Genomic DNA, 15,600 nt, shown 5'->3' with positions numbered 1-15,600 from the left:
TTCTCTTTTGAAATGCTATCTACAAAGAATATATAGACAACCGTTCCTCTGAGAAAAGCAAAATTAGACAAGAAGTTCACTTTATTTCGTTACAATTCTAGCCATCTTTATGGGCTAAATCTTGCCCTCAGAGCCTCTTCCCTTTCTCCTGGAACTGCAATTTCACCTGCAGCTGAGCTAACCTAATGGTTCACTGCCTCTGAAAGGGCATTCCCATCTCCCTCCTCTGTGAATTAACATTCACTCTCCCTCTGCCTTCTGCTCTTCCCTCTCGTGTTACTCTCTGTGCTGTCTTGCTCCCCACCTTTTGCTCTGGCTCTGACGTTTGTCAAACCCTTCCACAAGTTGATTTAACTCACTAAATTGCAAGAATTCTTCTGCCATTCTAGTAGTTAACTTTCTGCTATTTTAGTGTTTTAAATCTGCTCACACAATCATGAAAATCAGCAATAACATATGAGGCGGGAGTTCATAGCAGGCAACGTAGAAGGAGGGGAAGAGCTAGGAGCAGAAACTCCCCCTTTCAACAGTGGAAAGCTGCTTGTTTGTTCCTGTGTCTTGGGAAAACTTAGGGTCATGTTGCAAGCTTTTCAGTAGCATCTCCCTGCTGGTCACTCTGCTTATACATCTCCACCAAAAAGTATCCGGTTTTCTGCATCTGCATTTTGTCCACAACAAAATAATTCTGCCCAATAATTTTGCATGTATGATGACATGTACCTGTAATTTTTGGTATGGCCCCCATTGTTTCAGATATCTTATACCTAAAGGACCTTAACTGAAATTTACTGTCATGCATGAAGGGTGACCCATGAGTTCCAACAAGATTTCACCTCTCTTCATTAAAACAACATATGAAAGGAATGCCCATAGTTTGGGTTGCAAAGCAATAGAAAACCATTGAGAGGAATACGTGAGTTAAAATATGCATTATATTTTTGTCTTGTAAAATACTGCTGAAAAAGCAATCCTTTCTGGAAAAGGAAAAATTAAAAACACAGTAGCACAAAAACTTCTAAGTACAAACTGCTGCCATATATGAGATGCTAATTCCGGCACTAATTTCAGGCATCTCCATAGAGACTCTGGGAAGGTAAATTCTTTGAAAGAATTGACAGGTACATAAGGAGATGTCCCCCTGGTTATGTTTTCCCTGAATCAAAGAGACAAAACTCATCCATCGCATCTTTATGGAATTGAAAGTGGTTCGTGTGTCACCCTAGCAGACATATGCTACCTCTGTAAATTGAGGAAAAAGAGCTGAGGTGCTTGTTTGTTTCTTGCAGGACTTCTAGCAAGACTTGAGTTATAGAAAAGGAAGGTGCTTTAACCCACCTTTTCCCAACTCTAAAGCGATACTTATGAGAGGTAACAACAGGCAGGCCTCTCGGAGAAGACACAGCCATCCTGCCCCCTAAAAAGACATGGCTTACCCCTGTCCAAACTTCGTTTTCTTGGCTGCAAGGTGCTTCCTTGGGGGCTGGCGCTGGGCAGCGACTGGGCAGCAAGAGGCACTCGGCGCACAGCAGCAGCAGCAGCACTCCCCCCCCCCCCCCCCAGCAGTACTTGGCGCCGGTAACCCGCACGAGCACAGCCCACCCGTGGCCCTGCCTGTGGGGCCGGGGCCTGCGGCGGCGACAGCCCAAAGGAAGGGCGCTTGTTGCCCCCCTTCTCTCGCCGGTGTTTGATAAAGCCCGCGCGGTGAAGACCTGGGGGCATGAGAGCCCCCGGCCTCTGCTTGCGGCCGAGGGGGGTTGAGGGGCAGTTGGGGTCCCTCAGGGGCGGCGGTTGGCGGCGCGGAGCGCTGGCGCGCGGCACCCCCAACGGCCGCTCCCGCGCGCCCCGGCCCCGGCGCCCCGCCCCCTGCCCGCGCCCCGCCCCGCCCCAGCTCCCCACATCCGGGTTCCTGTCAGCCGCCGCCCGCTACCGTGTCTCGAGGAGGCGGCGAGGCGGGGAGCAGGCAGCGAAGATGGCGGCGGCGGTGGGGAGAGCCAGCTCCTTCGGCTCCTCTTCGCCCGGGCTCGGCTCGGCTGCCGGTTTTTCTTCTTCTTCTTCCTCCTCTCCCGCCGCTACGGCCACGACGAACAACAACGCGGAGCTGCGGGCAGGCGGCGAGGAGGACGATGGGCAGAACCTCTGGTAACCGCCCACCCCGCCCCGCGGCCGGGCGCCGGGGCGCCTTGCCGGCCGTTGCCGCCCTCCGAGCGTTACCCGCTGCCCCGCCGAGGGGGGGGGGTCTGCCCAACCGCCTCCCTCCTCCGCCCTTTAGCCTTCAGCCCCCCCCCCCTCAGCGAGGGGGCTGATGCGGGAGGGGCGGGGAGGGGAAGGGAGGGCTCCTCCCCCTCGTCAGCTCCTGCCCTGCCCCCGCGGCCCCCCGCGGGAGGTGGTGAGGGTGGGGGGACGGCAGGAAGCCGGACCCAACCGCTGTCCTCCCTCGCCAAGCGCTGTCGTCTCTCCGCGCCAGGTCCTGCATCCTCAGCGAGGTGTCCACCCGCTCCAGGTCCAAGCTTCCTTCGGGCAAGAACGTCCTGCTGCTGGGTGAGGAAAAGCGTCCAGATCCCGGTCCCTTTCCTTCTCCTTCCCCCTCCCGGGTGCATGCAGGCTCGTTCTCAGCCCTCTCTTGGGCATCTGGAGCCTCTCCTGTTTAGTGCCCGAAGGAAGGGAGGGATTTTGATGGTGGCAAGGTGCTGGCTTAACCCTCTCGCTTCTTCCCCTGCATTATGTCTTTGCTCCTTATTGCACGGAGTGTAAGGATCTCCCTGAAATGCTTTAGGTATCCCACTCATCTTAGATACCTCGCCATAACACCCTTACTGTCCTTCCTTCCTTCACGTACCCGTAGTTTATTAGGTAAGCGTGGCTTTGAAAGGTATTTTTTTTAAACTGTCTGCCCTGATGGGTGTAGACTCTGGGGTTTGTGAGGTTCCTTCAGCATTTTCTGAAGTCTCCCTCGCTTGTACAATGGTCCTTATGGTGTGTCATACAAACACAAAAATCGCTTCCGTGGCCCGTGCAGTATGAATGACGGCTGCTCTCTGTTGGCCAGTGGGAGGGGTAAACTGTTCAGGCGTGTTGGTTGCGTCCTGCCCACATGCGCTGAGCTTGTCAGCAGTAACATCATCAGCAAGTTGTGCAGCAACGGCGGCATCGTTTACTGCTGCTGGCTTTCATTGTGTTCTTTTATCTCCACCCAGTGCGTTAGTCCAACCTTGCATTTGGCAAGGATTAGAAGTTACAGAATGGGACTTGTGATAGGGGAATAATAGGAGACCCAACTACTATTCACGCTGTTGAAGGAAAGAAAAGAAATTATAATAATTTCTCAGGCAAAACTAAAAACTTTGAGGGGAAGAAGGGAAAATGGGTGCTCTTATATATTTTTATATATATATTTCTTTTTTTTGGCTGAAGGACTATGAAATACTAACTGCCAGCAGTAGACAATCCAGTAAGTGTGGAGTGGATGTATTTGTACACTAGCTGTTTCTTGCCTCCTTTGCCAACCTCCCCATTCCCCAAAAGACCTATGTGTTAGTGTTAGGAAACATGGTTGAAACCATAAGTAAGGTCTGTGGACTCCAGTTTATGCACAGCATGATTCATCCACTATGTAGTCTTTCTGAAATGTCTTGAGGTTTTTCAAGGTTTTTTTTCTTTTGGTGGGTTTTTTTTCTCTTTGTAGTCCTAGAGCAATTACTGTGATCTTCTTCTTCCTGTTAAAAAGTTAAGTGTTGACTTAGAATTCACTGTGAAGCAGAAAATTGTGCAAGGATGATGGGATGGTCCCATGAACCTGACATGGGACTTATTACTCTTTTAATTTGTTGCTTTGTAGATTGTGTAATTAAGGAAAATATTGCGATTGGAAGGCCTGTTGATCTTAAACCAAAAAAAGGAAAAATTTTTAAATAATTGGCAGCTTTTTACATGAGCCTTTGCAACTAAATTGGACAACTGTCCTTGCTGAAGTTGGAAGATTCTTCCTCAAGCTGTGATACTTGCCAAAAAGATGATACTCTTGTTTGTTTCTCTCGTTGTAGTCTAGCACATGGGATGCTGGCCATCCTTTATACTCAAGAACTGGAGACTGTGCATCCTTCAAAACTAGAGAGGATGTTACAGAATGTTTCCAAGTGTTCACTTAATTTGTGATATTTAATCTGTTACATAGCAACTTGCTGTCTACCTCTTTATGTGAAGCTTATAGACTAACTTAATATAACACTTTAAGAACAGTGTATTTTTTTACAAGATGCACAGTTTCGTAGAATAAATTATAGTTCTTTCTTAAGACTCTTGGTTTCTAGAAGGCCATGGTCAAAAAAAAAAAAAACAGTTTTTCACGCATATTTATGCAAAAGAGCATCAGATCTGAGGACTGGGCAATGAGGAGCATGGTTGCGTTCTTTGTGAGAATACGGGGCAATGAGGACCATGGTTGCGTTCTTTGTGAGAATACGTGACCCGGATGTTACACTTGCATGTTCAGTTGCAGGCCAGGATGCTGTCTCTGAAGCACATTGGCACTGGCAAAGGAGAGGTCTTGTGTGTTCCATATTAGACAGCTTCAGGTTTCCAGGACATGAAGTTCTGTTTCTTTAAGTTCTCAAGCCATCTGTTTGCAGTTTCTCCATTGTCTCACATTTCTCCTACTTTTAAGCTTTCTTCCCTTAAATAGCTTTGTATTATTAGGCTTTGATGCTAATGCTAACTGACTGCTCCTTGTCCTAACTATCTTCAGTTTTGCCACTTTTAAGTGGGGTCTGTAAAGCTGACAAGAGTCTTGATGTTTTTTACTCATTTACTGATAGAGAAGGTAAACAGTATATTGGTCAAAAGTTCCCAGGTGATACAAGATATATAATCATGAATGATGGCTTATTTTTAACACAATGCACTTCCACCCCCGCCCCAAACAACCTTTTAGTGTTTCTTTGTTTGACAGGGCAAGTTTTTTAATTTGCCTGCAGTGTCCAGGTTTTTTCAAACACTGTATATACTTGCATGTCTAGTTTTTCTGGGAACCTGGTTATGTCTGGCATACTAATTCTGCTATTTCAGTATTTATTTTTATCTGTATTAACATCTCATTTTCAAAAACCTGGAAGATGGTTCAAGATATTGCAGAAATAACTGAAGGGAACTGTGGTAGGAATAGCCTTTTTTTTATTTAAAAAAAAAAAAAAAAGGTATTATTTAGATGCCCGTGCTTTATCCATGAACACAAGTATAGCTGGCTTTTTGTGAAGTTTCCTTACTCATAATGCCAAATGGTAATCTCTAGATATGATGCAGTGTCTTGTGGAGTGGGAGTTAGTATATAGTAATGGTAACTCTGCTCAAAATTGACCAAAAAGTATGTATGACTAAGCTATAGTTGTGCTTCTCCAAAAGTGTGTTTCACTTTGAAAAATGTCTAAATACTTGTTTTTCCATGGAGACTTTGAACTTTAGTTGGCAATGCATATAGTGTAGAAGCATTTTTCTGTTGCTGTATGGACAAATGATAAAAATGCAGGCTTTCCTAAATGTTTCTCTATGCCAAGTATATTCTGATTTCTAGACAGTTCTGTAATACTGACTGGAGCTGGCTCATTTAGCAAATTGTGGCAGCAGAAAACATAAGAGATCCCTGCTTCCTTAACCATAACGAAATTGCCTGCTCTCAGTGCCGTTTCCAGCTACTTTCTGCAGATGTCCAAAGGAGTGTGTGTGGTTTTTTTTCTCCTTCTCTTTCCTTTTTTCTTTCTCTTGGACTCATGTTTGCATGTGTAATAAAGGTAACTAGCTGATCAGAGGAAATTTTGGTAAACATGAATGCTTTTTTGAGTATAATGAGAAGATTAATGCTTACAACTTGGGCCCATTTCGTTCATTCTCTTCCCACTGCAGTTCTACCTGAATTAGTAATTATAATAGAGGGAACAGCTAAGAAGTCACTTTTCTAGGTTTCTATCATATGGATGAAATCCATAAGGCTGTAGAACGTATAAAAGCTTGAATTCAAACCCAGACTAATCATTTATTTAATGAATTGCAGCATGCATTCAAGCAGTAATGTTTGGAGACGTTCCAAGATGCACAAGAAAACAGGCTCCCTAGCTTGCGAGTGAACTGAATAGCTGCTTTCTGTCTGGATTTGTTTTGTACGTTCCTATCTCTGAAGCATAGTACGATTCTTTGCCTGCGAGTCTAATGATCTTAAACCATCCAGTGACACATACTCCTGACTCAAGGTGTTTGTGTTGCACACTTGGATGCTTCTACTGAATCATTAGCATTTTAGTGCTTTTTATGTATTTACCCCATTTAATAAAGGCTTTGAGTGTAGTGGGCAGTGAGCGTTCGACTGCCTTGTGTCCACGTTTTCTCTTTACCTCAGGCATCTCGCTTTGCAGGGCCAGGTCTGTTTGTCTGAATCTTTGAGCTCTGCTCCTGTCCAGTGGCTGTCAGGAGACTTGAGAAGAGGGTTCCACAGTCTACAGCTAATTTACAGGTACACTTTTCTGTGTGTACGTGTATTGGGAATGACTATTATTGTAGAAAATTGGTACTTAAGGAGCTGTTTTAGTTGGCCGCTTTCTTTGGTGGACCAATGAACAATAGTGAGCTTCAAAACTAAGTTCTCCCATAACCTTGTGAGTTGTCATGAGAGTATATCAAATCAACATAAAACTTGCTCACTTGATTTTAGTGATGAGCACAAATTTACTTTTCTGTTTTATTTTTTTCCTATTGAAATAGCTGCAAGTCTTTTCCTGTGATCATTTCATCTTTACAACTGATGAAATACTGCTTGTTGATACTATCCTGACTGTTCCTCTCAAATGCTTCTTGATTCTCTAACACTAAAGAAATTAATTCAGAAAGCTTCTTTTTCTCCTTCCCAAATCTAAACTTGCAGCTGCTTTACCTTCTACGTGTGACAAAAGCCTTCTAAACATAAGCCAGGTTTTTTGGTCAACAGAATTATATTATGAAACGTCAATTGTTTTGATGGGACATTAACCTTGAAACTTAACACTTTTTGTAATATTCTGAAATCCTTACACCAGTAGAGGATATGTACTTTATTCAGTCAGTGCAGGAATGAATTGCCAAGAAATTTATTTCTGTAAAATATAAGTGTTATAGATAACATTCTAATTGCTTGTTTTGCAACCAGTCTTAGTTTTTGTACTATAGAGTATTTCTTGGTGGTATTGTTCCTGCTGTAGCACCTTTCCAAAAAGCCGGAATTAAATGAATGCTGTGTAGTAAGCCCTATTTAGTCAGAGCAGCGTGGGAAATTTTGAAAATTGAATTGTGTTTAATTTGTCACTGCTTCACTAGAAGTGCTGCTGGTTACTGGAGCTGTCTCTGAAATGGTGCCAGAGGTGAGGAACAGTGAAAGGAATTGTGTTTGTGTTCTGCAGGCAGGTAAGAGGCAGGAATACAGATAAAGGTGTCTCTTAGAGAGTAGCCTGGAGTTATTCTATTTTAGTAGTGAATCTGAGTAAAATATACTAGATGACTTAATGCTATGTTAAAGGAGTAAACCTGCATTAGAACTGCACACTGCTCAGATTTTGTTGTTGAATGCTCTGCAATGCTTCACTCTCCTTTTTTCCAAGTCCAAGTAACAATATTATTGCTGTATCTGTTTTTGAAGTTGGGCCACGTGTTCTTGTGTTACAGCACTTGAGAGAAGGTATGCTGGAACAGTTTGTCTATAATCTACTTTCTTTCATGTTGTAAAGCAGAATTGCAATTAAGGCACTTCCCAGAAGAGTTACCTAACTTTTCAGTCACAAAAAAAGTGCAGATGAATAATATGTGAGGGAAAGAGGTATTCAGTGCAGTAAAACTAACTTGCGGGGGGGGGGGGTGGGCAAAGGGGAAGGCGGCACAATGTTTGTTTGCTTGCTTAACAAGTAAATTCTACTTTAGTGGCTAATTATTTGATGACTTGATATGACCTACTTATTCTCAACTTGTGTTTTGTTTTGAGCGGTTCCAGAGAAGAATCTAATCAACGTAATTTTGTTCTTAATTTTCCTGAAAGCAAACTAAACTTGGCATTTTTGGTCTTGTTCTGCAAAAGGCATTTTTCAATTAGTACAGTGTGTAAAGAAATCTATTTAACTAATAATGAAAGCACTTCATTAGCAGTTATTAGCCTGTGCTTGTGAAAAGTATTATATATAGCGCTGTAGTACTTGTGCCCTGGATTCTAGTAAGACACTGATTAATGCTACAGTTACATCTCGGCTATTCAATGTATCAGGATTCGGACATTCCACATCACATGGAATAAAATCACTTTGTGATTTTTTTTTTTGGGGGGGGGTGGGGTGGGTGGGAGGGGTTCTTTGCCTTGTCTGATAACGGAAGTTCAGGTCTGCTGACTCTGCTCGATTACTTCATTCTATTATATTTAAGTGAGATGGCTTTGTTCTCTTATAAAATAGTGGATTCTTTTTATTATTACTGGAATTACTCTAATGCTGAGTATTTTGAATTGTTCTATCCAGGAGCTGTCTTTGTTTTATAAAAGTATAAAGCTAGTTCACAAACAAACCTTTTTTAGGTGGAAGAGGTTAATTAGGACTACTCTCTCTAGTTTTGCTTGGCCTTGCCTGAACATGTGTGTGTTGTTTGTTTGTTTCTCTAGAAATGAGTTGCATAATCACAGTATCAAAATGGATTTTAAATGACGTGTCCATGGGTTTCTTTGTTTTATTTAAACCAACTCCACAAGGCAACCAGGAGGGTAATGGTTGCACACAACATCTATGGCTTTTCAAACAGTTTTTTTAAACCAAATCTGAGTCCCTAGTGGAAGAGGAACAGACAGACAATGCTGATGACGTAAAAGAAATGTTCACCTCTTGCTTCTTTGATTTCTCATGTTATATGCTTTATATTTTATTTGTTTAAACAGATGAGAACAAAAAGTCAAAGCTAGTGTGCATTCTGCAGATACCACGTTGCATGTACATGTGAGAGCTAAGAGATGTGTCTTTTTTGAGTCTTTTCTAAGACAAATGAAAATCTACTTCTCTTTTCATCTTCTAAAGAAAGAAATGTGAAAATAGCAAATATTTTTAGTAAATATTTGTAGTAAATATTGTTAATTTTAAAATGTTTACTTGAAAGTTTAGAGAAGCTGAGCTTGAAGGCCTACATAAAAAGATAATAGCAGAGCTTTTCGATTAAGTTCAAAGTAACTTGTGTCTCTAATACAGAGCATAAGTTCTCTTAACTGATTTCATAGCTTATGGTTGACCAGTTTAAGTAGCTGTTCATAGCTTGCCTGTGTCCACAGAAGGCAATTCATTCATCTCGCTGCTCATCCTCCCCTTCTATGGGTGACTGCTCTGCTAAAATGTTTAGTTATGTTCCATTTTCTGCTCAGTAGACATACATTTCATCTGGAATGGGTGAGAAGGGAGGAAGCCAGGCAGGGAGTTGTGTTATGGCTTCTTATATCTCTTGTGAGGCTAGGAAATGAGAAGGACTTTCATCAAGCTTCAGTTTGTAGCCAAAATAGCACCTTGGACAGAGAAGCTTTGAAAAGCACAAAACTAAACTTAGTGAGCACATCAAACAAACAAAGTGTAGCAGTATGGGGATAAAAAGGAAATGGTCTTCGTTTAGTTGAACATGAAATTTAACAATTTGTCACCAAGATAGTGAAATATCGTGTGTGTAAGCAGATTCTTTTTTTTCTTAAGTGGTTTTGGCTTTAACTGCTTCCTAGCCCAACTTTATTAGAAAAGTTAAATGTGTGGCCCTTCTTTTGCTTGTCTTCAGCTTTGTGTAGCACTGCTTTCTGGCAGCATCACTTCTGTTTCCTCACTGAATATCAATGTGTAAATATAGCTTTATGTAACGGGAACTGTAAATGTGCTTAAATATCTTACGGTTCATTTCAAATACTATATGTATGTATTCTTACTGAGAAGTAAAAAATGCATACATGCTTTGTAATGTGCCTGGCAGTACTTGTGCTAATTGCATTACTGTGCTGTACATGACCCATCAAGCCCAATATAGCAATTAGACTTTAATTTCCTCACAAATGTTTTCTTCCCCCTCTGGTGGGAAAAAAAAACTTCTATATACTCCAAAGAAATTACAACAAAAGTTTTGAGAAGTCTTGAAGTTAACAGCACATGCAGTTAAGAATTTGCTAATGAGATTTGTAATACATATTCTGGAGTTCTAGATAAGCAGTGTTTTAAAGTGTGGGTAGGTCTGTGGGTGTTTTGTTTTGTTTTTGTTTTTTAATGTATGTTCAGGCTGAAGAGTAACTAGAAAGCAAAATCATATTCCTGCTGTTTCCCAGTATAATTTGATGCATCCAAAACATGTTGGCTTTTCAGGTGTTTTACTACCTAGAATCTTCAAAATAAAAAATAGAATAATAAAAAGGATGCAAATATACCTGATTTGTAGCTGTCATTTTCAAAGGGTATGTGCAATATGGTGAAAATCATGAATTGAAAGGAGGGGGGTGGGGAGGGGAGGGGAGAAGAGGTAGATGGAACCTCAAATCTTAGTGTGCTCTCTTGTCCAAAGACGAAACCAGCTAGTCGTCACTTCTGCTGATGAATGTGTGTTCCTAATTTAAAGTGACAGAGGTTCTTCCACAATTTAAACACAATACTTTTTTTCTGCTTGGAGTAAGGTACCGTTCGTACGTGTTTGAAGGCTATTGTGTGCTCTCTAGGTTTTATTACTTCTACTAAACTAACAGTTCTTTGAATGTCTCCCTTGTCTAGGCTTTCTGTAATTTATTTACTTTGCTTACTTTAAAATGAGTTTTCCCAAATCAGTGTGGTATTTCAACTGAGGCTTAATTGGTGAGAAGGAAAAAAGGAGGAAGTCCTCATGTCATATATATGATGATCCTGCTTTTACTTTGTCTTCTTTTTCCGCTCTAATTTGGCTTATGAATCTTTTGATAACTGAACCTACTGTGGAATAGGGCACATCTGGCTAGGCAGCTGTCTTGTACCCTTGCAGGTGAGTAGTCCTATTCATAGACTACACAGTTTTAATCCTCTTCTCTACAGAGCTTTTGATTTCTCCGATATCATCTGCAAACTTTACTACTCTCTATTCACTTATCTGACTTATTAATGAAAATGATACTGAACCCTGGACATCCCATTGATGCATCATTCTGCCTTTCTAGTGAATGATGACAGCTGCTCTCTGGGAGCAGTAACTTGTTATGATACAGTTATGTGTGTCAGAGATCCACCTACCTGATCTTGGCATTGTGAAATGGATGGATGTTTGCTAAGGAGACGGTAGTAGAGAATCTTGTTCACAGAGGAGATTAAAGTTAACTAATTCAATGACAGAAAGCTAAGATGACTACTGTGTGTGCATATGTGACCAAAGGTACTAACTTGATATCAAGTCAACTTGTTTTATGCTATTACTGATAATACTTGTTTCCGTGTAGGCCCTGAAGATAATTACTGGACAATTTTAGGAGTAAAAATACAATTCCAGCTGTCACTTTGTCTTAAGAAGTTACCTTAATAGCACTGAACTTTGGTTTACTTTAGGCATTTAGAAATAAGGAAAAATCGCACAACACGCAGCCATGATAAGGGGTTTGTTGGATGTATGTCAAGTGTATCTATATCATTTAGCATGGATGCTTTTGAACAATAAAGTTGCACAGATATTAGCATTGATATACGCATGTTTTCAGTTTAGACTGCTTAAATGTACCTTACGGAAAGGTCTAAGCATGACAAAATCATAGATGTCTCCTACCTAAGTTGCAGCTGCTTTTGTTTGGAACTGGAAGATGTATTTTGCAGAAGATGCTAAACTTACTACAATCCTTATTACTACCTATGTAAAACAAGCTAGTATAAAAGAGAACTTGGCCAGAGGTTGGCTATGCTGAGAAACTGGGAATGCTGTTAAGTGCAACTCCTTTTTAAAAAAGAATAGCAAATTTTGTGTTGTCTTACCTTTTCTGCTGGCACAAATGAATTGAAGCTGCCCCTTCAAAAAGGTAAAATAACAGAGTGAATCATACAGAAAACGTTGGCAAAAGTAATAGCAATTTCAGCAGCATAACATGCCTGTGCAGCAGCTCTTAATAAAGTCTCCTCATTTATTTATAGATGACAAATTTAAGAAGCCTGGATAAGTACTTGGGTGGGGGTATGGGAGAAATTGTAATTCATCTGTGGTGGAAGAGCTTGAGTTCTTCACTACTTCAGTGGAACTTTTGAGTATATCCTTTTTTATTTAAAAGAAGAAAATAATCTTGGTGTATGAATAGAGAACAGCGCTGTTTTTTGATGTCTACTTAAAATCCTCTATAATCAGATGCCTCTAGATTTAATGAAATTAAGGACCTAAAAACACTGACTGTTGAATAGGTTAAAATATTAAAACTTTTCAAACTCAACTTCTGTACACTTAACCACATCTTGAAAAACAGTTGTGGCGTTATTTGTCGGGGGTGTGTTGTTTTGGTTTTGCTTTCTTTTTTTTTTTTTTTTAAATGCCTTTTCATTCCATTGAATAAAATCCTCTGTGCTACTTACAGTAATAGTCTTCGCCTTTCTGTTAGTTTTGATTAACAACCTAGAAGCTAAATCTGAACTCTAAATTGAAGACTTCATGCAGTGATCTTGGGAATATGTTGGGTAAATTTTAAATCAGTCCATCCAATTAAGTATGTGGTTATATCTGTAGTCTTTCTAATGTAGCCATAATATTGTCTAGAAGATCATGGTCAACTCCTTTACAGGGAAAACTACATCATGAAGTGTAACATTGAAAATGACTGTCCTTGTACTCCCCCCCCCCGCCCCTTCATGTAGTCAAAAACAAGTGTTTATACCTTCCCTGTATAGGAGAGACTTGGGAAAAAAAAGTTTCTGTTTGGCATGAAACTGGTCTGGTACTTCTCATAAAACTGTTTTTGACCTTAATTTTATACCCTGAGAGTGATTTCCAAGAATTTACTAATGTCAGTCTTAACTGATATGTGCCCAACTTCTCCCTCCCCACCCTGCCCAAATTAGAGCAAAACCTTGCCTACTGTCCAAATTCAGCTTGATTACTCTTGTAAACTATGAAATGGCACGTGAAGTTTTCCAGCTCTAGGACATATGCTTAGAAATAGAAACTCTTCAAGAAGAGTCTCTGGCAGTAGTTGAGCTACACTGCTTATGCTGCAAGGTTTGTTAGTTATCCCAAACCCCCTTTGGAGAGCAGAGGACAGGTGGGATTAGGGATGGGGAGAATGGATCTAGATTGTAGGTTTATCATTGTGTATGTACCTCAACACACAGATTTGTGTCAGAATGTAAGACAATGGCTTACTCTTTGCAAGACCTTCCTAAAGCTTCTTTAAAGTTGTAGAAGAGAAAAGATGCATAGAAACTAACCCTTACAAGAGCGAGGGAACAATTTGTCTTACTCAGCTTAGTATTCCATGCTGTTTGATATGAGAGTTTTGAATAGTATTCTTATGATTGCACAATGAGTTTATTGTGACTTGAATTGTAGGACAGAAATGGTAACAAAAATCTTTCTCTTGCAGGCAAAAGACTGAAATTGCATGAAGTGCTTAACTACTTCTTAGGTTATCTTTTAAGCATGTATAAGAACCTTTCTTGCATTCATAACTAACTAGAAATAAGATTTGAAGAGGAGGCATGCATTTTGAACAGAGATGAGTTGGGCAAAGCCCTCTGCTCAGTCACCCTGTTAGTACAGTGCTCCCTTCTTGTCCTAAGTGGGTTTTGATATGTAACTTTGATTAAAGATTGAGTGATATTTAACTTCTGTCTCTCCAGGTGAAGATGGAGCAGGTAAAACTAGCTTAATAGGAAAAATTCAAGGAATAGAAGAATACAAAAAAGGAAGAGGAATGGAGTATTTGTATTTAAATGTACATGATGAAGATCGAGATGGTAAGTTTGTAGTTGTAATAATATTTTTAAAACAGTTTGAAAGTAATGGTTCAGTAGTGTGATATTTGGCATGAAAGTGGGATGTCTTACTTTCTAGATTACTTGCAGGAATCCAGCTTAGGCCATGAATTATTTGTATCATGAGGAGATTCTTAGGTTTCTCAGTCTAATTAACCTTTAGTAGATATCATGAATAACCACTGAAGCGATAGAGGAGGCAAAGAGTCAGTGAAAATCTTGAAAAGACCAAGAAAACTATCTTAGCTGCCCATTCTGAATTGATGTTTGGCAGAAGCGCATTTGTCAAGCCTACAGGAAAATGTCTAGGCTCTTATCTGGCATCCCAATTATTGTAGGAAGTATTTGTCTTTGTGGACATACAGAAAAACCTTTGTCTTGGCGATAGCAGAGTCTGCAAGACTACGTATAAGGCACTGATGGGTAGGAAAATGTAACCGGTGATAAAGGAGATATAAAGTGGAGAAGAGGGGAAACGGAACTGGAGGGGGAAAGTAGAAGCTGTGATTTTACTGAGTTGAATTGGCTAATGCCTACAAGGTTAAAGATGTTTAAGATCCAGACTCAGAATACCTGCAGTGATAGAATGGATAATGCGTGTACATGGGGGACAGGGAAAGAGTATGACCAGGCACTGCAGAAGTACAATGAATTATCTAGAGGCAATGCTTAGAGGGAACAGGGTGTGAATAAGGACATACTGAGAGTTTGGGGGGCGGGGGGGGAATGGGATTTCTTGTCCACATTAAAAGAACAAATATAGGTAGAAGGAGAACCAGAAGAAGAAAGGCCATTTTCTCTGAAATTGTCTACTTTCCTGACTTGCCTGTCTGACTGTTGGTCTCAAAGATGACTTGACAGGGTGAAACAGATTGAGATTTTGGTTTAAATGTGTTCCTCAGAACTCAAGTGAAGTGGGGGGGGGGACACCTAATCTGAAGGCAAACTGTACCTATATTGAGTGCTCTAACTTTGAATCTCCAGCTTTTAATTCACAATGGAAACTAAAGGTCTCTGAATATATGAGCATGGTCTTTTGGGGGAAGAAACAGTGGAGCAGTCTTTAGCTGTGTGGTGGTTGTGTGTGTTCAGATTGGAAGGACTAGCCTTGAATAACTTTTTTACCTGATAACTTTCCATCTAAACCATTAAAATTTGCAATTAAAAATATGCAATTTTACTCGAGTTTTCTGAAAGGCCAAGATGCGCTCTGCTCTTTAAGAGGAATGTAGGCATATCATGTTGGAATTTTGCAGGGGAGATGTCAGTCCTTAAGGGCTGAGCAGACATAGGACTGAGAAGGAATGGTTGAATTTGCCCAATTACCCCCCACACCCAACAAGTTGCATATGTGAAGAGGGGGATAAAAAAAAAAAAGATTCTCCCTCTCTAAAATGATTAAGATGCATTCAGCATTTCCAAAATTTTATATTTGAGCTTTCGCTTTCAGATAACTGAAAGTCTTAAACACGTTATCAGCCATTAATCTGAGTTCTTTAAATTTCAGGGTTTGGGAGAAGGGGGGGGTTTCCACAAGCTGCAGCTTTCTGTCTTATTATGTATCTATTCATTTAACTGATAAAACATATCTTCTTTTTTTGTTAGACATGTAAAATACAAGAAAAAGATTTAGTATCTG

At 40.6% G+C, this 15,600-nt stretch overlaps 1 protein-coding gene and 1 long non-coding RNA gene across 4 annotated transcripts in view; one reads left to right on the top strand and one right to left on the bottom strand.

Moving 5' to 3' along the window:
- The first annotated feature begins 1,887 nt into the window (after window positions 1-1,887).
- DYNC1LI1 (dynein cytoplasmic 1 light intermediate chain 1) overlaps window positions 1,888-15,600 on the top strand; it is a 27,614-nt gene continuing 13,901 nt past the window's right edge. The window contains exons 1-3 of the mRNA XM_068935515.1: window positions 1,888-2,139; window positions 2,465-2,538; window positions 13,827-13,943. Of these exons, the coding sequence (XP_068791616.1) occupies window positions 1,970-2,139; window positions 2,465-2,538; window positions 13,827-13,943 (361 nt within the window). The 5' untranslated portion in view covers window positions 1,888-1,969. The remainder of the gene's footprint in view (window positions 2,140-2,464; window positions 2,539-13,826; window positions 13,944-15,600) is intronic.
- The window catches only part of LOC138066342 (uncharacterized), a 27,047-nt gene continuing 20,327 nt past the window's right edge, over window positions 8,881-15,600 (bottom strand). For 2 of the 3 annotated variants that reach the window (XR_011139699.1, XR_011139697.1), the window contains exons 3-4: window positions 11,982-12,015; window positions 8,881-9,549 (exon numbers count right to left, since the gene is read on the bottom strand). This is a non-coding gene — a long non-coding RNA (uncharacterized lncRNA). The remainder of the gene's footprint in view (window positions 9,550-11,981; window positions 12,016-15,600) is intronic. The other variant, XR_011139698.1, reaches the window with a different exon arrangement.

The sequence above is a fragment of the Struthio camelus genome, chromosome 2, assembly GCF_040807025.1.
Source record: "Struthio camelus isolate bStrCam1 chromosome 2, bStrCam1.hap1, whole genome shotgun sequence".
Lineage (NCBI taxonomy): Eukaryota > Metazoa > Chordata > Aves > Struthioniformes > Struthionidae > Struthio > Struthio camelus.
The sequence above is the reverse complement of the archived record's forward strand: the minus strand, read 5'-3'. Positions and strand labels throughout refer to the sequence as shown.